The 27,871-nt window shown below is 54.2% G+C and overlaps 2 protein-coding genes and 2 long non-coding RNA genes across 11 annotated transcripts; 3 read left to right on the top strand and 1 right to left on the bottom strand.

The window, feature by feature from the left end:
• Nucleotides 1-203: 203 nt before the first annotated feature.
• LOC121100275 lies at nt 204-27,053 on the bottom strand. 2 transcript variants are annotated; one of them, XR_005832035.1, is made up of 3 exons: nt 26,921-27,053; nt 1,273-1,431; nt 204-1,076 (listed from the first exon to the last, which is right to left on the bottom strand). It is a non-coding gene; the product is annotated as an uncharacterized LOC121100275 (long non-coding RNA). The 2 variants fall into 2 exon arrangements; XR_005832036.1 differs by lacking the exon at nt 26,921-27,053 and adding an exon at nt 1,719-1,755.
• On the top strand, nt 6,241-11,780 carry RIPK3 (receptor interacting serine/threonine kinase 3). Of its 3 annotated transcripts, none has more exons than XM_040620790.1 (10): nt 6,241-6,446; nt 8,233-8,373; nt 8,513-8,822; nt 9,246-9,385; nt 9,513-9,559; nt 9,770-9,937; nt 10,050-10,117; nt 10,357-10,719; nt 10,863-10,923; nt 11,470-11,780. In XM_040620790.1, exons 3-10 carry the CDS (start codon nt 8,541-8,543, stop codon nt 11,613-11,615), a joined length of 1,275 nt encoding a protein of 424 aa, XP_040476724.1. In that variant the 5' UTR covers nt 6,241-6,446; nt 8,233-8,373; nt 8,513-8,540; the 3' UTR covers nt 11,616-11,780. The 3 variants fall into 3 exon arrangements, with proteins under 3 accessions (XP_040476724.1, XP_040476723.1, XP_008707029.1); XM_040620789.1 differs by lacking the exon at nt 6,241-6,446 and adding an exon at nt 7,883-8,081 and having other exon boundaries at nt 9,773-9,937; XM_008708807.2 differs by lacking the exon at nt 6,241-6,446 and adding an exon at nt 7,883-8,081.
• On the top strand, nt 13,186-27,871 carry ADCY4 (adenylate cyclase 4). 5 transcript variants are annotated; one of them, XM_008708843.2, is made up of 25 exons: nt 13,186-13,363; nt 14,600-14,797; nt 14,882-15,043; nt 15,680-15,829; nt 16,266-16,414; nt 16,492-16,603; nt 17,271-17,398; nt 17,552-17,710; nt 17,968-18,100; nt 18,303-18,476; nt 21,048-21,091; nt 21,229-21,315; nt 21,516-21,585; nt 21,917-22,014; nt 22,697-22,781; nt 22,893-23,030; nt 23,650-23,760; nt 24,002-24,186; nt 24,364-24,448; nt 24,907-25,065; nt 26,353-26,499; nt 26,793-26,900; nt 26,993-27,107; nt 27,441-27,565; nt 27,651-27,871. In XM_008708843.2, exons 1-25 carry the CDS (start codon nt 13,205-13,207, stop codon nt 27,801-27,803), a joined length of 3,234 nt encoding a protein of 1,077 aa, XP_008707065.2. In that variant the 5' UTR covers nt 13,186-13,204; the 3' UTR covers nt 27,804-27,871. The 5 variants fall into 5 exon arrangements, with proteins under 5 accessions (XP_008707065.2, XP_040476719.1, XP_040476722.1 ...); XM_040620785.1 differs by lacking the exon at nt 13,186-13,363 and adding an exon at nt 14,001-14,321; XM_040620788.1 differs by lacking the exons at nt 13,186-13,363; nt 26,993-27,107; nt 27,441-27,565; nt 27,651-27,871 and adding an exon at nt 14,001-14,321 and having other exon boundaries at nt 26,402-26,499; nt 26,793-26,892.
• Nucleotides 25,072-25,459, top strand: LOC121100276. Its single transcript, XR_005832037.1, has 2 exons — nt 25,072-25,201; nt 25,323-25,459. It is a non-coding gene; the product is annotated as an uncharacterized LOC121100276 (long non-coding RNA).

Raw genomic sequence — 27,871 nt, 5'->3', positions numbered from 1 at the left:
CCCTGGAGATAATATCAGATCCCCCAGGTTAAGGGCTCAGTCCCACAGGACCGACACACACACACCCTGCTTCAGACACCAATTACCAACCCAGATTGTCATCTTTGCTTCGGACCAAGAAGGCTTATAGACTGGAGGTTCCACTGAACCCTGCCTCGGGTCTGATTCCTTTGCTAGAGCAGCTCACGGAACACGGAGAGACATTTTATTTACTCGATTCCTGGTTTATTATAAAGGATGCAACTCAGGAACAGCCAGATGGAAGGGCTGCGCAGGGCAGGGTGCGCGGAAAAGGGCAGAGAGTTTTCCCGCGCGGTGAGAGCACCCCTGTCCCAGCACCGCCTCCTCACCGGAAGTTCTCCAGACGCCATCCTTTCGGGGTTTTACGGGGCTTCGTCACACAGTCACGCCGCACGGAATCATCAGCCACAGGGGACGAGTTCAACCTCCAGCTCACCCCCCGCCCCCCCCCCAGAGGTCAGGGGTGGAACTGAAAGTTGCAATCCTCCAATAACATGATTGGCAACCTACCCTGGCAACCAGCCCCCTCCCTTAGGTTATCTCCGGCTTTCCGAAGGTCACCTCATTAACATAACAGAAGACACCTCTTTCCGCTTTCCTCACAGGAAATTCCAAGGGGTTCGGAGCGCTGTTCCAGGAATGGGGTCGAATGTAATTTCTCCTTGTAAATCACAGTCTCACAGATCCTGCTGGGAGCGGAACGCTCTGCCCACAGCTCCGCTCAAACCCTGGGGTTTGTTTTGTGACTTTTCCAAGTTGAGTGCAGCCCAGTCCCCCAAAGTGACAGCTCATGTGTCCAGAGTCCACCCTTACCGCCTGGCGAGGGCTTGTTTTTCAGCAGCTGGGAGCGGAGATAAGGGTGCCCCCAGGAGCGCGGGCGGCTTCGCGTGGGGGGAGCGGTGCGCGCGGCCGCGGTCATTCGCTTCCCGATCGCTTTCTGTTTATTCCTCACATCCAGACAAAAGAACGAGGCCATCGTGTTTCTTCACCTGCAGAACCTGACAAGAGGTCCAGCCTCACAGAACTGAGGTGGCTTTCCGTAAGCGCTTTGGGAGCTATGAAGTGTAAGAAAGACCAGCTTTTATCATCGTTGACGACAACGATGGTGAGAACAGTGCTTGGGGGGGCGGGGGAGGTAACGCAGCCAGTCTGGACACCTGCCTTTTCCAGAGCTCACCTTGTGAACTTTGCACACAACAGCCTCTCTGGAATCATCTCTCCTAGGTTTATGTCTGTCAAAATCCTACTTACCATGGGACTGCCAAGGGCTAACTTCAGCCACGTATCGAACACGACGCCAGCAGGCCTTCTTAATAGCTGCGGGAAACCAAGAGCGAAGGGCAGGGTAGATTTCCGGGTTAGGCAGGTGGCAGGTGGCAAAGGGAAGCTGCTGCATCTTCCGTGGGTGTCCTGGGGGAAAAGAGGAGGCTGAACTGTAGTATCTGTGAATTCATTTTAGGAAAGTTAGGAAATGCAAATAAAAAAATACAAATAGGACACACAAAAAATAAAAATCGCCTGTAAATTCACCAACCATAACTTTAAATTGTTTCTATTTGTCCATTTAGATATTTTTCTAAATATGTATTATATATTATAATATACAAAAATGTATACATATTATTATATTTTTCAGAATATATAAATTGATGTAGGAAACAAAGGCAATAGAAAAATTAAATTTCCTTAAGACTTACAGTCCATTGACAAGTCCTTGAAACAGGCAGAGTGACCTTCCTCCAGGAACTCAGCTGCCTCGATGTTAACACTTTGCTGAGGGCTAGAGGCAATCTTAGCCCAACCCCCAGGATCCTGTAAGTCTACTTTAACACATAAAAATTCCTTTGGACACTTCCTTAACTCTACCCCCCAAGATACATGTTAGCAGTCATCCTCCAAGCATATGGCCCACTAATACACATCTGAAGGGTCTCTTGACTAAGGTTTTATTAGACAGTGATAAATGACCTTTTCCCCACAATAGCTAGCCCCCTCAAGGTCCTGCAAACCTTGCTTCCCAAATGCCTTAAAGACAACGCTATCCCTAACCCCCTCCCAACTTGAAAGTATACAGTGGGTCACTACTCATGACCCCTAGTGCAGCTTTTTTTGCCCACTGGTCCAGTTGTTGTGCTTTAATTAAACCGTCTTTTTGCACCAAAGACGTCTCAAGAATTCTTTCTCGGCCGTTGGCTTCGAACCCTAACATCTTTCCTACATCATATATTATATATAATATATACTTTTGCTTTTTCCCTAAAATTTAATGTCCAAATCAAATAACTAAATGTTTATTAACATAAATCTTCACATCTCACGTCTAAAACATGGAACCATAAATTTAGCAGGTCTTTGTTGTGGTAAAACATACATAAAAATCAAAGCTCCTGGGTGGCTCAGTCGGTTAAGTGTCTGCCTTGGGCTCAAGTCATGATCTCAGGGTTCTGGGATCGAGCCCTGTGACTGCCTCTCTGCTCAGTGCCTCTGCTCCTTTCCCTGCTCGCGCTCTCTATCTCTCTCCCTCTCAAATAAATAAACAAAATCTGTATTAAAAACATACATAGGGGCGCCTGGGTGGCACAGCGGTTAAGCGTCTGCCTTTGGCTCAGGGCGTGATCCCGGCGTTCCGGGATCGAGCCCCACATCAGGCTCCTCTGCTATGAGCCTGCTTCTTCCTCTCCCACTCCCCCTGCTGTGTTCCCTCTCTCGCTGGCTGTCTCTATCTCTGTCAAATAAATAAATAAAATCTTTAAAAAAAAATTAAAACATACATAAAATGTACTACTTTAATAATGTTTAAGTGTACAGTGCAATAGCATTAAGTACATTCACATTATTGCATAACCATCACCATCTCCAGAAACTTCCCATCTTTTCATCTTCGCAAACTAAAACTCTGTACTTATAAAACAGTAACTCCCCATTTCCTCCCCACCCTAGCCCCTGGCAACCACCGTTCTCCCTCTGTCTCTAATAATTAGAATTCAATTATTCTAGGTACCTCATGTAAGTGGAATTGTACAATATGTGTCTTTTTGTGACTGGCTTATTTTACTTAGCGTAACAGCTTCAGGGTTCATCTACATTGTAGCATATATTAGAATTGTATTCCTTTCTAAGGCCGTATATGTATATACCATATCCATTGATAGGCATTTGGGTCGTTCCTACCTTTTGGCCACTGTGAATAATGCTGTGATAGACACTGGTGTACAAATATCAGTCCCTGCTTTTAGTTCCTTTGGGTATATACCCAGAACTGGACTTGTTGGTAGCAGATCTTTTTTTTATCTTTTTTTTTTTTAAGATTTTGGTTTTTTTTAAGTCATCCCTGCACCCTTTGTGGGGTTTGAACTTACAACCCTGAGAACAAGAGTCACATGCTCCCCTCACTGAGCCAGCTAGCTGAGCCGCACCCTCCCATTTCTATGGGCCTGGTATGATGTTGATTGGTTTTGTGGTCGAATTTTTGGGAAAACTGCTCTTCTTTCTTGCATTTCACATGTTCTGTCTGACGTAAGTTTTCTTTATCTTCTAGGTTCACATCCATTAGAATTTTAGGGACGAGTCTGATGGTGTTAAACTCAGTTTTCGTTTATTTGAAAATATCTTTTTTTTTTTTTTTAAGATTTTGTTTATTTATTCGACAGAGATAGAGACAGCCAGCGAGAGAGGGAACACAAGCAGGGGGAGTGGGAGAGGAAGAAGCAGCTCATAGCAGAGGAGCCGAGGAGCCTGATGTGGGGCTCGATCCCATAACGCTGGGATCACACCCTGAGCCGAAGGCAGACGCTCAACCGCTGTGCCATCCAGGCGCCCCTGAAAATATCTTTTTTGTTGCTCTTGAAAGAAATAATTTTTCTGCGTATACATTTCTATGTTGACAGACTTTGTTCCCCTCTCTTTTACCAGGGTCAGTCATTCCAGGATCTTCTGGTTTCCTCTGTGGCTGCCGAGAAGCGTGCTACTGGTTCCGTTGTGTTCCTTTATAGGTGATCTGTGTCATCTCTCTAGCCTGTGAGATTGTTTCCTGCTCTTCCCGATTCTGCAGTCGTGCTGAAATGTATCTATCTAGATGTGGATTTCTTTAGAGTTATCCTTCTTGACATACACTGTCCCTTCCATATTAGTGGATTCTTGACTTTCATCTAATCTTGAAAAATCTCGTCCATTTTCTCCTCAAATATTGCCTTGCCTCAACTTTTTTTTTTCCCTTTTCTCTCCTCATGGGAATCCAATTAGGTAATTGTGAGACCTCCTCATTCTTTGTCTCTCCATTTTTCTATCTGCTTCTCTCTTTTTGCGGCATTTTGGAGAGTTTCTTCAGATCCATTTTTGGGTACACTGTTTCTCTCTTCAGCTGTGTTTTCTATTTAACCAAGCATTGCAACACCAATTTTAATGTTACATACTTTTTAAAAATTTCCTGATGTTCTTTTTTTTTTTTTTTTCCTAAATCTATCTGGGCATTTTACATAATCTCTTATTCCTTGCTCATTTTTTTTTCTATTCCGTCTTTTATCTCTTTAAACATTTCACAGAAACTTTAGATTCTTCATCTGATTACTCCAAATTCTGAATTCCTTAAAGATCCAAACCTGTCGATTTTTCTTCTTGCTGATTCTCCATCATGGTACTTTGAATCCTTACATATTTAGAATTTTTTTGTGTGAGTCTATATTTGGCAGAATTTAATCCAGAAGCTTGAGTTCAGCATGCTTTCCTCTAAGGAGGATTCAGTTTGCTTCTGCCAGATTCTGGAGGGCATTAACAATCTGGGGCCACTTAAATGTTTCAGCTTATGGTTTATTGATCAAAGGACGAGTAAAAATTCAACCACAGATCCTCGTGAGAGCAGATCTCACATGGAAACCAACATTTTTTTTTAATTAATTTTAACATCAAGTGCTGCAGCCCAGACGAGCTTCCTTCCAAGTTCGCTTTGTAAGCTGGTGGACTTTTTCCTTTCCACTGAGAATGTAGCCCATTTGAGGGTCTAGCTTTTTGGGGAATAGGGTGTCTCACAATTAGTTCTTCCATCTTCCTAGGCACTATGACTGGCTCACTCTGTGGTTCTCCCCCAACCTTCCATATCCCTTTCCCAGTCCCCAAAACTCTACGCTTTTAGTTAGTTGACTTGCTGTTTACTTACTATTTACTTTCTGTTTTGTATTGGTTTATTTTATTAGTTTCAGGGAGATTACCCTTGGGAGATTACCTTTCTTTTCTTGGAGCTTACTAAGGAATTTTTTTAATGTGTTGATTATGTTTTATGTAGCATTTAGGTATCCTGCTATGGGAGGCTTTTGAGAACTCTGTCATACGACTGGAAGAGAATTTTTAAAACAAACAAAAATGTGATTATATGGTACATATTGCTTTATAACTTGTTTTTTTCACACATGATACATGATAAACACCTGTCATATTAATAAACATAGGTTTAGAGCATCATTTTAATGGCTACGTAGTCATCCACTGCATAATTTATTTATAATCTTTACAATATATATTTATTTATGTATAATCTTTTTCCTGTTATTGGATATTTAGGGTTCTATTTTTTCCACTGCGTTAATCACTTTAGTGAATATCCTTACAGCTAAATTATTGCATACATATGATCTTCTTCCTTCTTTAACTGTTTATAAAAGTAATATATGCTAATATAAACTATTCAAACACTAAGGAAAATGAAAATTCTCCATAATCCTTTTTACCATCACCTCAATTAATACCATTTGATCTATAATTGGAATCTCTTAATCAAATGACAGATAAGAATTAGTTAGGGCTAGAATATGTAAGAAAATAAACTACATCGTCTGCCCTCCCACCCCCACAACTAAGGATAGGGACCCAAAGCAGTTACTAGGGATGTGCTGAAGATAACCAAAGACAATCAAGAGCAAAGAACTGAAGGGATGAGAGACACCTAAACAGACTCCAGAAGCCTGGGGCAGAGGCTCTGTTAGGGGTCAGCGGCACTAGGCCTCAGGAAAGGCCACAGTTCCAAAACCCTGGGATCAACTCTGTTTCGCCAGGTTCCCCCACCCAGAAGCAGAGGGTCTTCTCCGGCACTCACTCCAGGCTCCTCTCTCTGCCCCTCCTTCTTTTGAATGGGTTTGATTTATTTGGAGTCAAAAAATAGTACAGGCTCTGGCACGCTCCCCAACCCCACGCCTTAGAGCTCCTTACCCATGATGCCGAGGGCCTTATCCCAATCTGAAGCTATTTAGCCATAAAAAGGTTGGTGAGCACCTTTCTAATGCCTTTCTGGCTGTTCCCCGTCAAGTGGAGCCCAGGGTCTTCTCCCAAGAGAGAACCATGAAAAGGATGGCTGCCCTGTCTGGTGGCTCTTGACTCCCGACTGGACTTGAGGACCTGCCGCACTTGCCTTGTCTCTACAATAAAGTCGACTTCAGGTGGGTTCACAGGGGAGAGCCCCCACACCTTAGAGAAGCTCAACCTCCTTTTTCCTCCCAATGAGTATGGAGCTCCAGCTGGAGTGATCCAAGTTGTAAGGAAGCCCCAAAAGTCTTGGTTGTTCATGTATTAATTCAATTCAACAAATATTTGTTGGCTGCCTACTGGGTCCTGGCTTTTAAAACACACTACAGTCTTAGAATTCCCTAAATAACTCCAAAATCGCACACACTGACTCCATCAGAATTCATGGGATGGCTCCTTGAGTTTCCAGGTGCTCCAGAAACCACAGCTAACTGTTGGCCACTTCTGCTCCATCCAGCAGAGCCCATGGACCACTGGACAGAATGGAAAGTGTATAGCAAGGTGATCACCTTCCAGTGAGAACCAGGTCTCCCTGTGAAGGACTGAACACCCGGGACTGGCCACATAGAGATTCCACAATGTCCAGCCATGGTCAGGCCTTGGATAGCCAGCCCAAGAGTGGAGAGTACAGAGTGGATAAAACATAGACACCTTTTGTCTCCCCTAAATCCTTAAGGCTCCCCAAACTCCTGAGTTCCCAAAGGCCCTTGTCCAGAGTATATGCTGGTTGGGAACACGTGTTAAGCAGGGGATTTGCATGGAAGAGTTGGTGTCAGGGGAGAGGGCAGGCATGCGTTTCCCCCCAGTGTCCACCACAATGCCAGATGCCCTTGGCTGGGCCAGTTCATCTAGCCGACCACCATGCCCTGGGAGTCAAGTCACTACCAATGCCAAGGGCTTGCCCCAGCAACAATAGCTGTCAGGGACCCTTCACTACACTATTCACCTTCTTTAGCCACATTTAGGGCCAGCTGGGAGGCAGAGCCCGGAAGCCTATCTGAAAACAGGAACACCTGATGGTTCTGAGCTAGGCTTAAAGTCAGCTCCCGGCTGACTTGGGCAAGGTACTTAGGCTACCTTAAGTACCTAAGTGCCTATTTTCTCATCCATAAAGAAGTAATAAAAGCAGTACCAATCCCTTCGGGGTTGATGTGAGCATCAAATAAGCGAATACAGGTACCTGGCACATTCGAGCTTTATAGAATTGTTAGTTATGATCGTAGGGCATTTGGGGGATTGCTGAGCGCTAGCAACATAAAACCCTCCTCAGCACCATCCCCTCCCCACCCCAGGCCAGGGCGAAGGTGGAGCCGGAAATCCTGTGGGAGAAGGGAGAGACACCGGCTGCAGAGGTGGATTGCGGGCTCCTGGAAGATAAGGACTCCTTCTGTGACACCCTAAGTGCCCAATGACAGTTAAGCTGCTGTGATACGCAGCAGGTGCTCAGGAAACTTGAGTTAGAAAAGACAAGCCCTGGCTTCCGCTCTGCCTTCAGTGTTCCCAGCGTTGTCAGATGCCCCTGGCTGAGCCAAGGCTTCCGTTCTGTCTCCCTCCCCGCTGGGGCGGGACGTAGACGCACCCGCCCAAGAAGGAAGTGGTCTAGTCACTCTGAGTAGGGGAGCAAACCCGGAGTCAGAGTCCGTGCGGTGACCTAGGGATTGACCCCTCTCACGACCCCCTGCCCCTCTCTGCCACAAACCGGGCTCGCAGAAGTCACTCCTTCCGTGTGGACTTGCACCTTCCAGCCGGATGTCTGGCAGCAAGTTATGGTCAGTGGAGGGCGGGAGACACGCACAATGGGTCCCCCCCCCCGAGGCGGGGGGGCAGGGTGCCGGGAGAGCTAGAGTTTGAACTGACCATGGGTTCAAGGAGGTGGGGGCTGTACAGGGAGCAGCTGGAAGACCAAGCCCCCTCTTTCAGGCCCAGCGGTACCCCAGCCTCCCTGGTGTCTGTCGAAGAATTGGAGAACCCAAAGTTCATCGGCGCAGGCAGGTTCGGGGTGGTGTTCCAGGCGCGACACAGGACGTGGGGTTTAGATGTGGCGGTCAAGATCTTGAAGGGGTGAGTGACCTGAGCCATGGGCCTTGCGGGGGGAGGGGGTGTCGGCCCCAGAAGGAGGGGCCGCTGCTGGGCCTGAATGGGGAGGGGAAGGATCTTCCAGAAGGAGAGGGCTTGACTCCAACTCTTTCCTGGAGTGTAGGGAGGCGATATCCAGGGAGGTGAAGGCCATGGCAAGTCTGCATAACCAGCACATACTGCTCCTGCTGGGGGTCACCCAGAAGCTACGGTGGGAGTCCACCTGCGGGCCAGCTCTGGTGACTCAGTTCATGGAAAATGGTTCCCTGGCAGGGCTGCTGCAGCCCCACTGTCCTCGGCCCTGGCCTCTCCTCTGCCGCCTGCTGCAGGAGTTGGTGCTGGGGATGTGTTATCTGCACAGCCAGAACCCCGTGCTTCTGCACCGAGACCTCAAGCCCTCCAATGTCCTGCTGGACTCAGACCTGCACGCCAAGGTCAGCCTGTCCATATCCCAGCCCAGCCTCTGGACACCACCTGCTGCAGCCCTGTCTACTCCGTACCCTCAGCATCTCCCGAGGGTCACAGGGCTGCCCGAGGGTCAAAGCCCAGCCAGGAGCTTTAGCCCCTACCATACCAGGTGTGAGTGACCCTGACCCATATGGTCCGTTCCACAGACCCACCCACCAGTCCGGCCAAAGACCCACGGCTGACCTAGCCCAGGGGACTCAGACCTTAACCCAGCCCCCATAGAGGGGACCCAGACCTCCAACCCGAGGGCCCCACTGGTCCTATCATTCCCCTAACCCTCAAAACCCTCTTTATAAGGCTGGACCTGCACCTTGTGGTGGGAGGGGGGATTCTGGAAGCTGCCTGGTCCTGTCCATCCTCTACCCTCTTCCTCTTCCTTCCCTTTACAGCTGACAGATTTTGGCCTGGCTACATTTCATAGAGGCTCAAGGTCAGGAGCTGGCTCTGGGGAGTCGGCCCCAGCCTACTTGGCCCCAGAACTGTTGGCTGATGTAAACCGGAAGGCCTCCATGGCTAGCGATGTCTACAGGTAAGGTGCCCACTCCAAACACACATTCCAAATTTCTGTACCTGTCTGGGCCATTCTAGGGGACCATATATGGGAAAGGAATCTCTGCCAGCAGTTGGGCCAGGCTTCAGCTTTGTGTCTCCTGCAGCTTCGGGATCCTAATGTGGGCAGTGCTAGCTGGAAGAGAAGATGAGAGTAAGACTCTGGGCAGACACTGGGATTCTTAACTCCAGGTGCCCTCCTCCTGCAAGCCTCCAAACCCTCTTCTTCCAGCTTACCCACTCAGACTGCCTGACCTTCTCCTCACCTCCCCTTGGACTACACTCCTTTCCCCCTTCCATGATGGGGCAAGTAGCCCCTCATATCCTGAATGTCTTCTCTTTGCATCCCCCACCCCCACCCCAGTAGTGCTCCAGTCATCACTGCAGCAGGAAGCAGGGTGTGAGGGGCAGATCCGGCCCCCGCTGACCAAGCTGCCCCAGCCCAGCCCTGAGACTCCTGGCTTGGAAGGACTGAAGGAGTTAATGCAACGCTGCTGGAACCAGGACCCCAGGGACAGGCCCTCCTTCCAAGGTGAACTGGCCAGTTAGCTGGCAGCTAGGGTGGGCCTGGATCTGTCAGCAGGGGACTTCTCCCTGGGAAAGTTTGGCTCACCTGCCTTCCACCCACTCTGCCTTGTCTCCAGAATGCCGACCAAATACCGAGGAAGCCCTCAATCTGGTAAACAAGGAGATGGATGCCGCAGTCTCCACGGTGAGTGTCCAGTGCCACCCCCCAACCCAGGAGCTGGGCAAGGATGGCACAACATGCCTCCCTTGCCCACTCGATGACTCCCCACTGGCCACTGTTCTTTGTGCCTTAATCTTTGTCCTCACTCTCCCCACCTCACCACTGAGTTCCCAGGTAATAGATTATGGACCAAGAGACTCCTCCCTTGGGTTTAGGCTGGCTCTCCCAGCTCCATGCCCAGAAAGCTCCCCATGTCCTTGCAGGTGAAGAAGTTCCTGTGTGAAAACCAGGGCAGCAACAGGATGTCGTCTGCGCCTAAGCCAGGCCCAGGAGGGACAGAAACGGAAGGCCCTAGGGGAACCACAGGAAGCCATGACATCATAGCCACTGAGATGTTAAACAAACTAAGTCTGAAGGAGTCCCCCAACTCTGTTCCTAAAAAATGTACAAACCTTCCTGAGAGGATCAGGGCACAGGGAGACAAGGTTCAGCCCGCCCGGAGAGCAGGGATACCTTCCGATTCAACAGCCCCATCTCCCCAGACTCCAGAGACTTCACCTTTCAGAAATCAGATGCCTGGCCCCAACTTGGCTTGGACCCCAGGTCCTAGACCTGAAGGGAGTCAGGTGAGACACTGGCAGGACTAGAGGATGCACTAGGACTGCTGTGAATCCTGTCCCCCTTGCCAGGGAAAACTTGGGGCTATCGGGGATGCAGCAGGGGAACCGGCTCCAGGATGGGGAGCCTAAGAGAGCTGTGTTGTTCGCAGGGGGCTAAGAGACGTGGCACCAACTGGTCTCCGAGGGCACCACGGGCCAATCCAATACCAGGTACCTATTCCTCACTCCTTCCTTTCTTATGCTCAGTTCTTCCAATGGCTTCTTCCTCAAGACTGTCTATAGATTCAGGGTACACTGGGTAGTGGGAGGGAGAAAGGGCTAGTGGCCAACTACCCCAAACTTGTCACGTCATAAATGAAGAAAGTGACACCCTCTGGGACTGGGTCCAGCTGAGGTCACACAGCAAAGCCTGCATTTGCCCTGGGCCTTCTGACTTTCCCCAGAACCAGCTCTGTGAACCCCTAACTTACGCCACTGTTAATGTTGGTCCAGAAGAGCTCCTAGAAGAAAAACCCAAACATGAGGGTCTCAGACATTAGTTGCCATTCCTTCTGAGCTTCTGCAAACCCAGTTCCAAAGGCGCAGCACAAAGGCGAACGCCCAAGGCACATTTGACACTGTCACAGGCCACCCTAGAGACGCCACACTTGCATTTCTCGAGGATGGACACAAGGTGCCGCTGCCCCTCCTAATTTTGAGTTAGTTTCCCCGACTTCTTAACCAACTGTCCCACCAACTCCACAATTTCTTTTAAAGGTAACCCTGTTACCATATGTGACAGCCATGCGGTGCAGGTGGGAGACAACAACTACTTGGTCATACAAGAAGGAACTGCCTTGCCCACGCAAGGCCTGGCGCCCTGGGGCATGGGTCGAGGCTGGCCACCTGCCCCCCACAAGTAGGTTGGAGAGGAAGGCCACAAGAACCAAGAAGCCTGGAGCCGGCGGCGGGGCTAGTATGACGCAACTTCTGAGCTACCTCTTGGACGTGAGGCAATTAGCTGAGACTTTCTTTGAAGGCCAACTGATTTGTGCACACAGAAGTCAATAAACGTGGTGGATTTTTAACCAAAGCGCCACACTTGGGAGGCTAAGGCTTAGGCCAGGGGCCGGCGGTGGAGACGTGGATGGGAGACTGCCGAGCTGACTCGGAGGGAGGCGGAGACACTGCCGTCTAGCTGAGGCCGGAAGCGGGATGCTCGGGGCTGGGGGTGGGCAGCGGCGTGGCACACAAGGTCAGGGCCCAGCTGGCGGCAGGAAGGAATCCCGGAGGCCTGGCTCCTGGGGCCACTCTGATCTCTGGGCGGAGCACTTCCTCTAGATCGGGTGAGACCCCACCCTAAACCAAAATTCTGGGGATAGTCTCACTGCCCCCCTTTTCTTCTGCGCTACAGAGACCCACTGGGCCGCAGTGGGGTCCTGGGGAGAGGGCTCTCCACGGGCACTGGAAGACATCTCTTGCCCCGCACAATGCCCCCAGCCTCTCAGAGGTCAGCTCGCATACTTACTTCCCTCCACCACAAGCACTCACCACCTGCATCCCTGCGGACGTTGCTTCCTTCGCCCAGCCCTTTGACCCTCAGCAGGTGTCTGGAGTGGAAAGCTACGGCTCCATCCACAGAGCTGCATCTAGGCAGGAGGAGAGGGCAACAGGCACACGCGTGCCCCCCCACCCCACCCCCGAGCCCCATCCCGACCTAAATCCTAGCCCCAACTCGCCGGCATTCTTCCCTACATTCTTGCCAGACTTCACTCCAGCGCTCCTTCGTGGTCCCGCTGTGCAAAGGTCCCACCCCCATTTTGACACTTGCTGCTCAGCCTGGCTCCCCCACCCCCTCGCCTCTCCCACAGTTCACATTCCCCTTTCTCGAGGGGACCAAAGCGGAAAGGCAACGACAGTGTTAGGGGAGACAATGAGGGGGGGAGGAGGCCTGCGGAGTCTGCCTCAGCACGGGAAGGGGCCGGGCAGTCCTGTCGGGGAAGTGGGAGGGGGGCCCTGGCGCCGGGAGGGAAGAGCCTGCCGCCCAGGGCTCTGAGCCACTAGTTTTTCTCGGTGTTCCATCAGGACAACGCCACCAGCTGCCCCGGGCTCCGTCCTCGGGCCTCGCCCACTCAAGCCGCGGCAGCATCGCGGGCAGTGAGTCTGGGGGGTAAGAGGAACCTGAGGCTCCTTTGCTTCAACCCCAAATCCTGCCCCACCCGGAGACGAGGCTTTTGCTAGGGCACCTCTGCAGCCTGGGTTTGAGGGAGGAGGAGCGAAGGTTGGGGCAGTCTTCTCACAACCAACTGGGGAAAGGCTGGGAGGCCACAGGGAGTGCCTGGCAGATGGGATTGCCGCGAGGCTGGGGAAACAGGGTGGAAGTGGCTTGGACCCAGGGAGAGAGGCACGGCTGGGGCCCAGAGCGGCCACACTCGATAACGCGGCATCTGGCCCTCCCCAGCCCCGGGGTCCACCCTCCACGCCGGCGACACAGCAAGGGGCAGGGGGGACCATGGCCCGCCTCTTCAGTCCCCGGCCGCCCCCCAGCGAAGACCTCTTCTACGAGACCTACTACAGCCTGAGCCAGCAGTACCCACTGCTGCTTCTGCTGCTGGTGATTGTGCTCTGTGCGCTCCTGGCGATGCTGGCTGTCGCCTCCGCCAGCGGCAGGGTGAGCGGGGGTGCTTCTGGTGGGGCGGGGGCTATTTCCCGAGGGTGGCGGGAGGGTCACCGCCTAGAGGGCAGTTTCGGGGTAGGGATTTAGGGAGGGGTCTTCTTTGCCACCTGCATTCTTCGCTGGAACCCAGGAAAGGAGCACCACGCCTTGCTAGGAAATGTGGTGATCCTGGACAAGTCACTGCACCTCTCTGGGCCACAGTCGCTGGGCCGCTGGGAGAAAGCTGAGCCCTGGGTGCTTTTAATTTCTTTCAGGGTACTGACAGACCTGTGATCTACGGGTTCTAGAGTAAATTCAACACCGGGTTTTCCAATTTTCCAGAAGGGAAATTACACTGGGCCCCGTGGGAATCCGTTTCCTGGTTTTCTTTCTCTCATAGGGGCTGTGGGGCAGTCATACCCATAGACTCCCAGAAGGCATCCTCCAGCCCACTCACGTTTAGTCCTCAGATAAAGCCATTTCCAGTTTCTTTTTTTTAGGAGAAAGGGGTTCTTCAATTCCATTTCTGGAAATATCTTGCTCCAAGTTTTTTTTTCACTTTTCGGAGGCAAGTTGGGGAAGCCACCAAACTGACCAATTCTTGCTGGGCCACCTCGAAGTCCAGGAAGAGGTGGGGACACAGGGCAGGGACAGCAGCAGGAGGTCGATGCCCACAGGGGGTGGTGAAAGTGTAGGGCTCCCCCCTGACCTGCCACGAAGAGGTTCCAGGTGCCCCCTGCTGCTGGAGCACTTCTTAGGGCTGGGGTGGAGAGGGGATTACACCCAGACTTGTGCCCAGGGCAGGGAATCTCCTGAGCAAATTGGCCAGATTTGGGTACACTCATTCCTAAGTGCCTTCTGTGAGGCAGGGTTTTTCACTTGCTTCAGGACCCCAGGATGGTGCTCTAATTCCTGTTTGACAGATGAGAAAACGAGCTCAGCAAGGTCACGGATTCACAAACGCGCCATATGGGTAGGCTCTGGGTAGATGGCCCAAGGTTCCAGCACGGCTGCCAGTGAGCTATTAGGTTGAACCGTACGAGATAGCAGGCTCTGTAGATTCAAAACAGCTTCTTGGCAACTTCCTATGGTTCAGCCTAACTGAATGGCCAGCTCAGGTGCCCTGTCTCCTTTTCTGACCTGAGTTGGAGACACCGTCGGAAGTGGCCCTGGGGGGCTGCCTGTTTTCAACTTGGAGGAGCTCCCCAAACTCTGCACTCCAGTCTTGCCGCAAGCACCCCCTCCCCACAGGATCTAGCTTCAGACCGGGGCTTCCTGACCACCGTGCTGTGTGCGCTCGGTGGCTTCTCGCTGCTCCTGGGCCTGGCTTCCCGCGAGCAACGACTGCAGCGCTGGACACGTCCCCTGTCGGTCCTCGTGTGGGCCGCGCTACTCGGGCTAGGCCATGGCTTCCTGTTCACCGGGGGCCTGGTGAGCGCCTGGGACCAGGTGAGAGGAGCGGCAGGTGGAGCAGGAGGCAGGAGGATGCCCGGGCCCAGAGCCGCCAGCAGCTCCCCGTGCCCCTCCCCCCAGGTGTCCTTTTTCCTCTTCGTCATCTTCACCGTGTACGCCATGTTGCCCTTGGGCATGCGGGATGCCGCCGCCGCGGGCCTTGCCTCGTCGCTTTCCCACCTGCTGGCCCTTGGGCTGTACCTTGGGCCTCAGCCGGACTCCAGGCCAGCGCTGCTGCCGCAGGTGAGAACGCGCATTGCACACGCTGCCCCCGGGGCCCCGCTGCGCCCAGGGTCAGCTCCGCGGCGCGCCGTCGATTCCTCTGAGCATGCGCCAACCGCCCGCTGAGCTGTGACTCCCTGGCCGGGCGCCAAGCTAGGAGCAGGGTACAAACACATACACCCAGATGGTGTCCTCATGGCGCTGGTACCTTGTTGCAGCACGATGCTCCAGACACCTGAAGCCGCCTCTGGGCCCCCCGGGGAAGGGACTTCACCAGGGGACCAGAGCTGTGGGGACAGATGTGGATGATGGAACCGTCACAGAGAATGTAAAAATCGGAGCTTGAGTAGTTTTGTGCTGCGGGGGCCGCAGAGGGGGTAGATGGTGGGGTGGCTTTCCAGGCAGAGGAAACGTGTGTGCGAGGGTTGCTAGACCTAAGGGCCTTGTTGGTGCACAACTGAGTCTAGAGCAGAGATCCTGGGGCAGGAGAAACGCCCCCTACGGACTCAGCAGTGTGGCCCCAATTGCCTGGACGTACTCAGGTCTCTAACTGTGGAGTCCTCCTCAACCCTCTTGGAGACCAGCTCCAGCTACACGCTTACCCACTGCCCCCACCACCTGCGGCCAGCGCCCTCTGAGGCTGACTCTCTCCCCCAGCTGGCAGCGAACGCCGTGTTGTTCTTGTGCGGGAACGTGGCCGGAGCGTACCACAAGGCGCTGATGGAGCGCGCTCTGCGCGCCACGTTCCGGGAGGCTCTTCGTTCCCTGCACTCGCGCCGGCGGCTGGACACAGAGAAGAAGCACCAGGTCCGCGGGGCCTGGGAGGCTGGGCGGGACCGGGGTTTGAGAAAGTTGTTTATATCACACAACGGGGCTCCTTTGCAAGCCGAATGACTTTGGGCAGGTTACTTGCTCTTCTCTGTCCTCCTTTGTAAAATGTGGCTACCGCCCACCTTGGAAAGTTGTGTTAAGTCTCAAAACCCAGAAGCTTGTAAAAGCACTTTTATGATACTAAACGAAGAACTCTAATTCTGGCATTGGTGCCGGGAGTTCGGTGCCTAAAAGTGACTAGTGCAGGATGGGGAGCTGAAGCCCAGCTCTGTGTGATGGGGAGGATCTGGGGGAGTACTCTGGGTCACATCTGGTGGGGCTGGAGAAGTGGGTGAGCTCCTAGATGGTCAGGAGGCTGGGACTCCTGGCTTCAGGATGCAAGAGGGTGGGTGTTCATAGTGATCTCCTGCAGGAACACCTTCTCTTGTCCATTCTTCCTGCCTACCTGGCCCGAGAGATGAAGGCAGAGATCATGGCACGGCTGCAGGCTGGACAGGGGTCCCGGCCAGAGAGCACCAACAACTTCCACAGCCTCTATGTCAAGAGGCACCAGGGAGTGAGGTAGGAGAGAGGATGGCCAGAGGGGAGGGGGGCGTGGCCTGAGACCTTGGCCCCACTGACATCATCTGCCTGCCCAGCGTGCTGTATGCTGACATCGTGGGCTTCACACGGCTGGCCAGTGAGTGCTCCCCTAAGGAGCTGGTGCTCATGCTCAACGAGCTCTTCGGCAAGTTCGACCAGATTGCCAAGGTCAGAGGGGCCCTCCCTCCCTACGCGGGGCCCTTCAAATGCCCCACCCTCGAGAGCCCCTTCCAAGGGAAACTCCTGCCACCTTAGATCCCAGGCCCGTTTCAGAGCGCATGTGTTCCCATGGAAGATATTCCAATGGAGGTAGGAAACCCTCTCAAACAACCCCAGGCATGGAGCTGCTCATCTCAGACCTGGAGAGACTTCTCGACAATGCCCCCACAACAACACCCCCAAAGATGCTCAGAGCCCCCAGTATAGGGGTCTCTGGACACTACCACCAAATCTAGAGAGATTTCCAGACATTCTAACCTCAGGGGCCCCTTCCAAGGGAAATCTCTGCCCTGTACAACATCAGCCCAGGCCAGCCCAGCCACCTGTTCAGACACCAGGGACGCCACCAACCAACCTAATCTTGAGTCGCCCCCAGAAAACCGCAGTCTTGCTCAAATCTGAACACACCCTACACGTGCCAAAGCTGGGGGAGAGCCACAGACCTCAGCCAGCCCCATATCAAGTTAAGGGAATCCCTAGATCTGACCCAGAGACTCCCAGCCTCAGAAGTTCCTCCGGAATACCACATTTGCTCCCACTTGTCCCAGCTCCCTCGTGCCTCCTCTGACCTCTAACCAGGTGCCCCCCCTCCCCCTGCACACACACACACTCCCAGGAGCATGAATGCATGCGGATCAAGATCCTGGGAGACTGTTACTACTGTGTCTCTGGTCTACCGCTCTCCCTGCCAGACCACGCCATCAACTGCGTGCGCATGGGGCTGGACATGTGCCGGGCCATCAGGTCAGCTCAGGTGGGCGGGAAGGAGGGGTACCAAGGGATGGATGTGGGCAAGGAGCAGGCAGGGTAGTGGAGGTCCTCTTGGAGAGAGGGAGGGGGGTGGCATGCGTAGGGCCGAAGGCGGCAATCAGACTGTCCCCTACCTACCCTGCTCAGGAAACTCCGGGCGGCCACTGGCGTGGACATCAACATGCGTGTGGGCGTGCATTCGGGCAGTGTGCTCTGCGGAGTCATTGGGCTGCAGAAGTGGCAGTATGATGTCTGGTCCCATGATGTCACACTGGCCAACCACATGGAGGCGGGCGGCGTGCCAGGGTGAGATGCGGGGCTGCAGGAGGCCACAGGAAGAAACCAGCTGGGCCTCCCACATGCTGCCACATGATTCACAGTTCCCTAAAATGAGCAAATCCCACCTGGGGCTCAGGGAGACCCTGGTGTGCAGGGAGGGGTGCTAGGAGACACCTCCTGGAGCACAGGGCCTTGCTTAAAGTCAGACCTCCAGGAAGGATCCTGGGGGAAAAGGAGAGGTCTGCAGGCCCTCCCTCCTGACTCTCGCTGCCCCCTCTTTCCAGACGAGTACATATTACAGGGGCTACCCTGGCCCTGCTGGCCGGGGTCTATGCTGTGGAAGATGCATCGATGGAACACCGGGACCCATACCTTCGGGAGCTAGGGGAGCCCACCTACCTAGTCATCGACCCCCGGGTAAAAGCCCAGCCTGCACCCCATGGGTTGGCCCACCTGAAGCACCCATGGCCAACCGGCCTGATCTCTTCTCCTATGCCAGAGATTGAATTCCTGGGTCTCAGTGTGTGCGTCAAGGGGGAGGAGCCCCAACCTTCTAAGGAGTGTGGGGAGAATGTAGAAGGCGTTTGTGATCTTGACTCTCAGCCCTCATATGCCCCAGGCTGAGGAGGAGGATGAGAAGGGCACTGCGGGAGGGCTGCTGTCCTCTCTCGAGGGCCCCCAGATGCGCCCATCACTGCTGATGACCCGCTACCTGGAGTCCTGGGGCGCGGCCAAGCCTTTTGCCCATCTGAGCCACCTAGAGAGCCCTGTGTCCACTTCCACCCCTCTCCCGGTAAGTGCACCTCCCTCGTGAGCCCCAGTACTTACTAACCTCACTCCCAGTGCCCCTCCCAACTTCCCCGCCCTCACCACCAGTGAGTCCCTTGATGACATCCCGAGGTCTTGAACTGTCTGGTTGTACTGGTCGCTGGTTCAGGCCTTTCCTTGCCCTTCCTTCCAGAGAAATGGCAAAGATCACTGCCTTCTGAGCTCGGCTGAGATGCAAAATCCCGTAGACCCTATCTATGTCCATTGTTCTCCAACCTCCACTTGGGAACCCCCTACCATTAGTACCACAGAGGTATAGGCCCCACTTCTCCTGGGTCCGAAGCCAGTCCAGCTCCATTCCTGAGACTGCACACTCTCTTTAATCCCCACTAGGACTGGGAAGGTGGGGGCAAATCAGTTGTTGCCCCGACTCTCCAGCATGTGTATGAGGATAAAATGAGGTGACGTGAAAATCTCACATGGCCTCGAAGGCCGTCACCCTGAGCAGGCAGGGGTCGGGGAGAGAGGGAAGAGAGGAAACGAGGGGACGGTGGATTACTGGCTGAGCCTGTGCTCGGCCCCTTCGGGTCATCATAGGAGCCTTCTATCTCCCCCACCAGCTTTAGGCTTTTAGGGTTGGTGCTTGGTGGCAAGCAGCCAGAGACCCCTCTTGCAGAGACTGAGGCCATGTCCCCAAAGACTTGCCCCAGGAGTAGTTTCCTCAGCCTGCTCTCTCCATTTGATCTGATCTTCCCAAAACTTTCCCAGCCTCCTTTCTGCAGATCTTCTGCTCAGAATCTTCTCTACTGGGTAGACCCAGTTGTGTATGTGGCATGACTTCAGAGTACCCTTTCTGTGTTCTGTCTCCCCTCCCCACCCACCCATCAGGAAAGCAGGCCAGAGATCAGTGGGAACTGTGGAGTGGGGGGACGTTGGCAGCATGGTTCAGGAGAATACCTAATTCAGAGCCTTAACGTAGAGTAGGGGCAAGGTCAGAAGGGCTAAGCAGGCAGGAGGGAGAGGAAGAAAGAATCCAAGACGCTGCTGACTCTTGCAGGAGGGAGTCCCCCAGGGGGAGGTAGAGTAGATGGTGGGCTTTGGTGGGAGCCCAGGGACTGTGAGATAGTGTTGCGTGTAATGCCCGTGGTGAGATGCCCCCCAGAACCCATGCCAGACCTCCCCAAGACCCCAGTAGTGTGTAGGCTAAGAAGTGTCAGGGTGGAGAAGTAAGAGCCCCTAGTTCAAGCGTATCTCCCGAGGCAGGACCTCACCAGCCCAGATATTCACTTCCCAGCCCCTGAAGTCCCTCAGTCAATGCTAGAAATCCTGAGAATCACAACAGCTTACCTTTAAACAATGGGGACCTCTGGTGTGGGGGTGGGCAGTGTTGGTGCTAGGATATACCATCCATCCATCCATCCATGCACCCGGCCACAATTTTAAAGCACCTACTATGTGGCAGGTGCTAGGCTAGTTCTTGAGAGGACAGAAATGAATAAAACACGTTCCCTGGGGCGCCTGGGTGGCACAGCGGTTGAGCGTCTGCCTTCGGCTCAGGGCGTGATCCCAGCGTTATGGGATCGAGCCCCACATCAGGCTCCTCCGCTATGAGCCTGCTTCTTCCTCTCCCACTCCCCCTGCTTGTGTTCCCTCTCTCTCTCTGGCTGTCTCTATCTCTGTCGAATAAATAAATAAAATCTTTAAAAAAAAAAAAACACGTTCCCTGCCTTCAGTAACATACAGGCATTGAGCAAGGTGGAGAGGCAGGTAGGTAACTTGAAAACAGTTAGGCTCAGACCTAGATGCATAGATGGCCTCATACCTAGAACATCCCTCTCATTCCCCCTTTTCCTCCCCTCTCCCTCTCCCATATGCCAGGTTTGGGTTTGGGGGGATGAGGTGGCCCCCCTGTGACCCTGGTGCCTTCACATGCACCAAGGGAGCAGGAAAGAACAGTCACCAGACCCCTGGCCCTGGGCAGTGGCCGCTGCGCTGCGTTCTCTTTCCCGGGGCTTGTCTCACCCGCTTTACTCGTCTGCTTGCTCTCATATCTTGGCACACAGAGAGCCTTCCTTTTACTACAGAAAAGAATGAGTGTGACCAGGTTTGTTTCTCTTCCTTCCTCGTTCCCTTTCTTCTCGTTTTGTTTTTGCTCCCACCACCTCCCAGCTCAGCCTGACCACAAGGGAGTCAGAATGTTCGCCATCGTCACTTGAGTTTAAACCAATGAGGATTTTTTGGCATGCTGGGGTGATGGGCAAGTCCCCGCCTTTGGGATTTGTTCAGTCCTTAGGGAAGATGACCACCCCTCAAGCCTACAGGCTTGTCTCATAAGTGGTAGAAGCTGAGGAAATGAGAGCATAAGGACCCTGGGTGTCTAAAGAGTCCAGAAGAACCTTTAAGGAATAAATGTGGTTTGACCCTTCCCTTAAGGGCAGGTAGGATTTGATGGAAAGAGGAAGTCATTACAGGCAGGGGAAATACAGCAGTTGCTAAAGGCCCAGGATGTGTGTAGATACGGAATGCCTCACTGCAGAGAGGCTTCAAGGATGGTCAGCATCGCCTCATCTCCCCCTTCGCTGTGTTCTCCCGACAGGAGAAGGCCCTGGCCTCCTTCAGCCCCCAGTGGAGCCTGGACCGGTGAGGAGGCCCCAGCAACTCTGACAGTGGGGCTCTCTGGGCGACCTGCCTCCATCCTCCCTAGGGGGGCTGCCCCTGCTTCGCCCACACGCTATCCAGGGTCTCCTATGGTGACAGGCTGGGCTCTCACTGTGCAGGAGCCGTACCCCCCGGGGACTAGATGAGGACCTGGACACTGGGGATGCCAAGTTCTTCCAGGTCATCGAACAGCTCAACTCTCAGAAGTATGGAGAACAGAAGGCAGCCGGGAGGGGCGTGAGGGCTGGGCCCCGCCGTAAGGAACGGATGTGCTCCCCTGATGACCCAGGGGAAGGGAGCCGCTTCCCTGCTCCAGCCCAGGGAAACACACACCTGGCCATCTCCCCCAACCTGCCCCGCCCTTCCGTTTCCTCTCTGGAGCTCACTGCCCCCCACCTCCCACCAGGCAGTGGAAGCAGTCCAAGGACTTCAACCCACTGACACTGTACTTCAGAGAGAAGGAGCTGGAGAAAGAGGTGGGTGTGGGGGATGGCAGCGCAGAATTTTCTAACCTTAGCTCCTTGGCCTTGGGGAGCGGGCAAGCCCTGTGGTCGGTCTACTCAGTTTGTGATCCTGGGGGTGAGGGGCTTGTGACTCTCTCCAAATGGACGTCACTCTATAGCTTGGATTACTAGGTGGGGATGGGAGGGAGGAGGGCGGCTCCTCGGAGAACCGGTAGAGGCTGAGACTGAACTGAAGGGCAGGGCGGTGAGGCTGGGTCTCCCGCTCCTTGCCTGGAACGGACACCGCCAGGGTGATGGGCAGCCCTGGTGGCCCCTGTGGCCACACTGACCCCTGTCCTTCCAGTATCGACTTTCTGCCCTCCCCGCCTTCAAATACTATGCGGCCTGCACCTTCCTGGTCTTCTTCTCCAACTTCATCATCCAGATGCTGGTGGCCAACAGGTGAGAGCCCCAGGCAAGGGCGACCCTGAGCCTCACACACAGACCACCAAGCTCCTGCTGATCCTTGACCCACACTTTCTTCCTTTACCCACTTCCCCTTGGCTTCAGACACGGAGCCACAGAGGAAGTATGTGTTCTGGGGAAGCAGTGATAATCACAGCTTTCATTTTACTGTCATACATCCTGTGGACTTTCTACATAATCCGAGCACTTTCACGTGCGTGTCTCTGGGTCCTAACAACTTTTCCATGAAGCAGGTTCTGTTTTCATTGCGGAGCCCAAATCTCACAGCAAATGAGCTTAGAAAGTAGGTCCTCATTTTTAGTCCATGGCTAGGAGGGGCTGCAAGGGCTTGTCCAAAACTCAGCCAGGTGAAAGAGCTTTGGCCTGAAGGCCCAAAGGCTGGCCTAAGGCAGCCTCAGCCCCCTCGTGAGCCCCCGCCCCCATAAGTACTGTCCCGACCTCATTAGTTCCTGCCCCCGCACCACTGCCCTAGACCCCCTCAGCTTTCCCGGATCACCGGTATGCAATGCCTTTTATCGGCCCAGACCCCACTGGGGGCCAGTTCAGATCCCCAGGACTGCTCCTCCCCACATCTCCCAACCGGGGTGCACAGCACACGCCCGGCACACGGAGCATCTTCTGACCCTTCGAGGCCTCACTCAGTCTTGTCTCCCTTCAGGCCGCCAGCTCTGGCCATCACCTATAGCATCACCTTCCTCCTCTTCCTCCTCCTCCTCTTCGTCTGCTTCTCAGAGCACCTGACGGTGAGGTGGGCTGGGGGGTGGAAGTGGTCGGCTGGGCCCTTACCACTACCTGGCCTGAGGCGGGGGGGGTGCCCCAGCCCCATGGCTAAGCTGCTTGTGCTTCTTCCACAGAAGTGTGTCTTGAAAGGCCCCAAGATGCTGCACTGGCTGCCCGCACTGTCTGGCTTGGTGGCCACACGGCCCGGACTCCGAGTTGCCCTGGGCACTGCCACCATCCTCCTCGTTTTTGTCATGGCTATTACCAGCCTGGTGAGGGCAGAGGGGGCCCTATGCACCCCCTTCAGGGCCTGTTGGACCTAGCAGAGGCTGACAGGGGACCCCTGGATTTGGGAGGGCAGCTGGACTAAGGCCAGGGTTTTCGGGCAATGTTGGACAAATATAAAGAAAACAAGTAATCTGCCGCCTGCATAAATGTTTATAACACTCTGGTGGACAGCCTTCCTATCTTTTCTATGTGGGCAGATCTGCATTGCTCAGCTCACTCGCCGTGATATTGTAGCTGAGTCTGGCGGATTTTTCAGAACTCATAATCACTCCTAGAATTCTGTCCCTGAAAGACACCTTAGGAATCATCCCCCAGCCAAGTCACAGAAGAGGAAGCTGAGGCCCAGAGAGGTTAAGTGGCTGGCAAGCGATCACACAGTGGGTCTGCTGGCAGACTAGAGCCCAGGACACCCACTCCTCCCATCCCTGACCAGCCAGCGAGGACCCCAGCGCTAAGGCTCCCTCACCAGCCAGAAATAGCAGAATCCACCCCACTGCAGGAGGCTGGCCCTCACTCAGCCCTAGGTCAGCTGAAACCCAGCTCAAGCCACCATTGTGCCCCGGGAGCCGCCCGCCCACCTCAGCTCTTCACCTCCTTCCGCAGTTCTTCTTACCGGCGGCAACAAACTGCCCTTCCCGGGCTTCCAATGTGTCCTCCGTGGCTTCCAACGTCTCCTGGGAGCTCCCTGGCTCCCTGCCTCTCATCAGCGTCCCAGTGAGTCTTCCCCACAGCCCTGAATCTCTTTCTCCAGAGCCTTCCTTGGCCCCTCCCCCACCCCCATCCTCTGGATTGGGACAGACAAAAAACACACTTGGTGTGTGTTTGTGTGTATGACACCCCCTGTCCCCCAGATAGGACCCGGGCCCTGGGAGGGGCAGGATGGGAGCCCTGGGATAGTCCCCACCCCTGCCTGTGGCATATGGCCCCCCCTTGACCACCCTGCCCGGCCCCACAGTACTCTATGCACTGCTGCGTGCTGGGGTTCCTGTCCTGCTCCCTCTTTCTGCACATGAGCTTCGAGCTGAAGTTGCTGCTGCTCCTGCTATGGCTGGGGGTCTCCTGCTCCCTCTTCCTGCACTCCCACGCCTGGCTGTCCGACTGCCTCATCGCCCGCCTCTATCCAGATCCCTTGGACTCCAGGTGCGTACGGCCACTGGACAGAGGCGCCCAGGCCCTCTGGGGGCAGAGCAGAGCTCTCCTCACCTCACTGACCTGAAAGGGGGAGGGTGGCTGACGGCTACATGGGCGCTGGGGTTAGGGACAAGGCCATCGGGAAGGGGCAGGGCAAGGGGCAACCCTGATATGTGGCCTCCTCAGGCCAGGGGTGCTGAAGGAGCCCAAACTGATGGGAGCTATCTCCTTCTTCATCTTCTTCTTCACCCTCCTTGTCCTGGCTCGGCAGGTAAGTCACCCAGCTCCGCCCTCCAGAGGTTCCCTTTGAAGGGGGAGGTGGGGGCCCCCATATTTGTGACTTGGTCTTTCTCATCCTTTCCCTCAATCTTACATCTCCAGGGTTGAGCCCAAATGGTGTGCCCACTGGAAGCTTCTAAGCGAAACTTCCTGCTCCTTTTCTTTCTCCTTCACTCCCCAAGGGAGGTGCCCTCAAATTCTCCCTTTTCCCTCCCACCCCACGTCCAGGAAAACCACCCATAAGAAAGAATCTGCTGCCAATTCTGTCTACCCTAGTTTGAATCTAGTTTCAAGGTAGCCTCCCCAGGGACAGTTGGCCCTTGAGCTTTCTCTGTAGATTGGGGAGTGGTGTGGTTTGAGCCATCATGGAGTGGGGGGGGGGGTGAACACTCAGGAGCTGAGGCTCCCCCTGCACTGTGTCTCCCCTTGGGCCCCTGGTGACCCTGCCAGAATGAGTACTACTGCCGCCTGGACTTCCTGTGGAAGAAGAAGCTGCGGCAGGAGCAGGAGGAGACAGAGACCATGGAGAACCTGACTCGGCTGCTGCTGGAGAATGTGCTCCCTGCGCACGTGGCCCCCCAGTTCATTGGCCAGAACCGGCGCAACGAGGTGACTCCCACCCCTGACTCCTGAGCTCCAGATGCCATAGGCACTAATTCTGGATGAAAATCTTAGCCCTCGGCCCATCGTCTCTGGACTCGTCCACAATGGGTTGGGTGGCTGCCCGGGTCCCTGCCCCTGTCAGGTAGGTACCTCCACTTTCATAAGCTCTTAGGCTTCGTCTCCTGAGCACAGAACCTCTGCATTCCAAGTGCTTACTTAGAAGGAGTGTCTTCTCCAACTCATGGCCCCTCCATACCTTCCAGAAGCTTCTTCGACTGTTGATGGGAATTGTGTGGAGGACACAGTCCACCCAGCCCTCTGGACCTGCACTCTCCAGGATGTAGCCATTAGCCATGTGTGGCTATTTACATTGAAAGTAATTAAAGTGGAACATTCAGTGTCTCAGCCTCACTGGCCACATTTCAAGTGTCTAAGAGCTGCTTATGGCCAGTGGCTGTCGTATCAGACATCACATATATAGAACTTTCTAACACCACAGGAATTTCCACTGGTAGCTGTTAATCTTCATTCTCATATGTGCTCTAGTCGGACCAGCAGAGAAGGTCACCCACATGTTGGCATCATTTTATCTGTACTGCCAGCACTTCTCCCTGTCTGCCGTGCAGATACTCTTGACCTGGCTGATGAATGTTCAAAGAAACAGGTCAGGGGCTATTTCGCAGCTGTACGCCCCCACCAGTTGCTCCCTTCCCTCGAAGTCAGCAGCAGATCTACTTCTCCTGGTTTCTTCTCTTATTTACACTGGGACTCTTGTAACTGTTCCTGTTTCTGTCTTCACACTGGCTGCTAGAATGCCCCGAGCCAGAACCGAGGACTAAAAAGCACTCCGGGTCACCCCTTTGGTGAACCAAGTTCAAATAGGATTCCATCTTTACTATCTTACCTTTATTTTCCCTGTGTTCCATTTCCCCTATCATTTTATCTTCCAAATTGTAGCTATCTTTGTAAACGGACCTAACTGGCTTAACGCCCTTCAGCAGTAGGATAGGATAGAAAGACGATTCCCACTGACATGACCCCAGTTCTTAAAGAACACGTTGCTGTGAGGTGATCCTGACTCCAAACCCCTGTCTCTCCTGGAATCATAATGAGACTCAATCTTTGACTCCTGAGTCACACATCCCTGGGATAACCTGGCCCTACCCCTCTTCCTCCTTTCCAATCCTTCTTAAATAGAGGGGTAAGAGTATGGACACAGGGAGGGGGGCCCATGCAGACCCCCAGGGGGAAAGAACATGGCTTGCTCCCTCATCCCAGCCTCCCACCCTCCAGGACCTCTACCACCAGTCCTACGAGTGTGTCTGTGTCCTCTTCGCCTCAGTTCCAGACTTTAAGGAGTTTTACTCTGAATCTAACATCAACCACGAGGGTCTAGAGTGTCTGCGGTTGCTCAATGAGATCATCGCTGATTTTGATGAGGTGACAACCCCAAGGGTCCCCCAGACCCTTTGTCCTGGGTGCTAGAACTTCCCAGCAGTCCCTCCTGCCTGCTCACTCTCCAGCCAGGGGCCCATCCTCCTCTCCCTGGCCCTGCCGCTCCTCCTCTGATCCCCAGCTCTCCGGCAACTCTGCCCATGATCCACTCTCCCTCCTGCCACACTCCCTGACCCCACAACCTAGTCCTTTCGTCTCCAAAGGCCTGGGGCTGGGCTTCTGAGAGGGAGGAGGGAGAGAGCAAGAAAGACCAGGGACACAGCCTTCTTTCTGTACAGCTGCTCTCAAAGCCCAAGTTTAGCGGCGTGGAGAAGATCAAAACCATCGGCAGCACCTACATGGCAGCCACGGGCTTAAATGCCACCCCCGGACAGGACGCACAGCAGGTGCAGTACCCCTTCCTTACCGACCAGCCCCCATCCGGGCTCGCGCTGCTGGGCCCTCACTGACCCATCCCGGTGGGCCGGCCCTTTGCTAGGATGCCGAGCGAAGCTGCAGCCACCTGGGCACCATGGTGGAGTTCGCAGTGGCCCTTGGATCGAAGCTGGATGTCATCAACAAGCACTCATTCAACAACTTCCGCCTGCGTGTGGGTGAGGGCCCCCCCTTGCTGGGGAAGCCTGGGACTTCCTCTTCACCTTCTCAGGCTCTTCCTCCCCCAAGTCCTTTGTTAGGTACTCCCCAGCTCACCCCTGGACCCCCTCCAGCCTCATCCCTGGGGGTGGAGCTTGAAGCTGCTGGGCCAGGAGCTCTGGGGCTCAGCTACCCCTTCCCTAAGCCACAGCACTCCAGACCCATCCTCCTGTCCTCTAAGACCTCCAGGCTCTTCACCCTAAGTCCTGGAGCTTCCTCCTCCCCTCTCTCTCCTTAAACTCCCCCCTCCCCGGCCACCTCCCAGGGCCCCTCTTTACCACACCTCTTGTCAGGGTTGAACCACGGACCTGTAGTGGCTGGAGTGATTGGGGCCCAGAAGCCTCAGTATGACATCTGGGGCAACACGGTGAACGTGGCCAGCCGCATGGAAAGTACGGGAGTCCTGGGCAAGATCCAAGTAAGGAGGCCACCTTGGAGACATGGGGTGGGGAGATAGGATAGGGCTACCCCCACACTCCAGACTCACACCCTTTCAATCACAGGTGACTGAAGAGACAGCCCGGGTGCTGCAGTCCTTAGGCTATACCTGCTACAGCCGGGGCATCATCAAGGTCAAAGGCAAAGGGCAGCTGTGCACCTACTTCCTGAACACAGATTTGACACGAACTGGCCCTCCCTCGGCCACCCTAGGCTGAGACCCCCACCCATCCTCTCTATTCCAAGATCCCCAATAAAAAGACTCTGGGTGCGCCTGCCTGGCTCA

The sequence above is a fragment of the Ursus maritimus genome, unplaced genomic scaffold (assembly GCF_017311325.1).
Source record: "Ursus maritimus isolate PB19 unplaced genomic scaffold, ASM1731132v1 scaffold_36, whole genome shotgun sequence".
NCBI lineage: Eukaryota > Metazoa > Chordata > Mammalia > Carnivora > Ursidae > Ursus > Ursus maritimus.
The sequence above is the reverse complement of the archived record's forward strand: the minus strand, read 5'-3'. Positions and strand labels throughout refer to the sequence as shown.

Excerpts from the sequence above, each read along its gene's own strand:
- ADCY4 (XM_040620785.1), top strand. The coding sequence starts at position 14,016 with ATGCCCACAGGGGGTGGTGAAAGTGTAGGGCTCCCCCCTGACCTGCCA. Across the intron at positions 14,798-14,881 it reads TGGTGAGCGCCTGGGACCAG|GTGTCCTTTTTCCTCTTCGT; the intron begins GTGAGAGGAGCG and ends CCCTCCCCCCAG. Across the intron at positions 21,586-21,916 it reads AGAAGGAGCTGGAGAAAGAG|TATCGACTTTCTGCCCTCCC; the intron begins GTGGGTGTGGGG and ends CTGTCCTTCCAG.
- RIPK3 (XM_008708807.2), top strand. The coding sequence starts at position 8,062 with ATGTCTGGCAGCAAGTTATG. Across the intron at positions 9,386-9,512 it reads ATGGCTAGCGATGTCTACAG|CTTCGGGATCCTAATGTGGG; the intron begins GTAAGGTGCCCA and ends TGTCTCCTGCAG. Across the intron at positions 9,560-9,769 it reads AGCTGGAAGAGAAGATGAGA|TAGTGCTCCAGTCATCACTG; the intron begins GTAAGACTCTGG and ends CCCCCACCCCAG.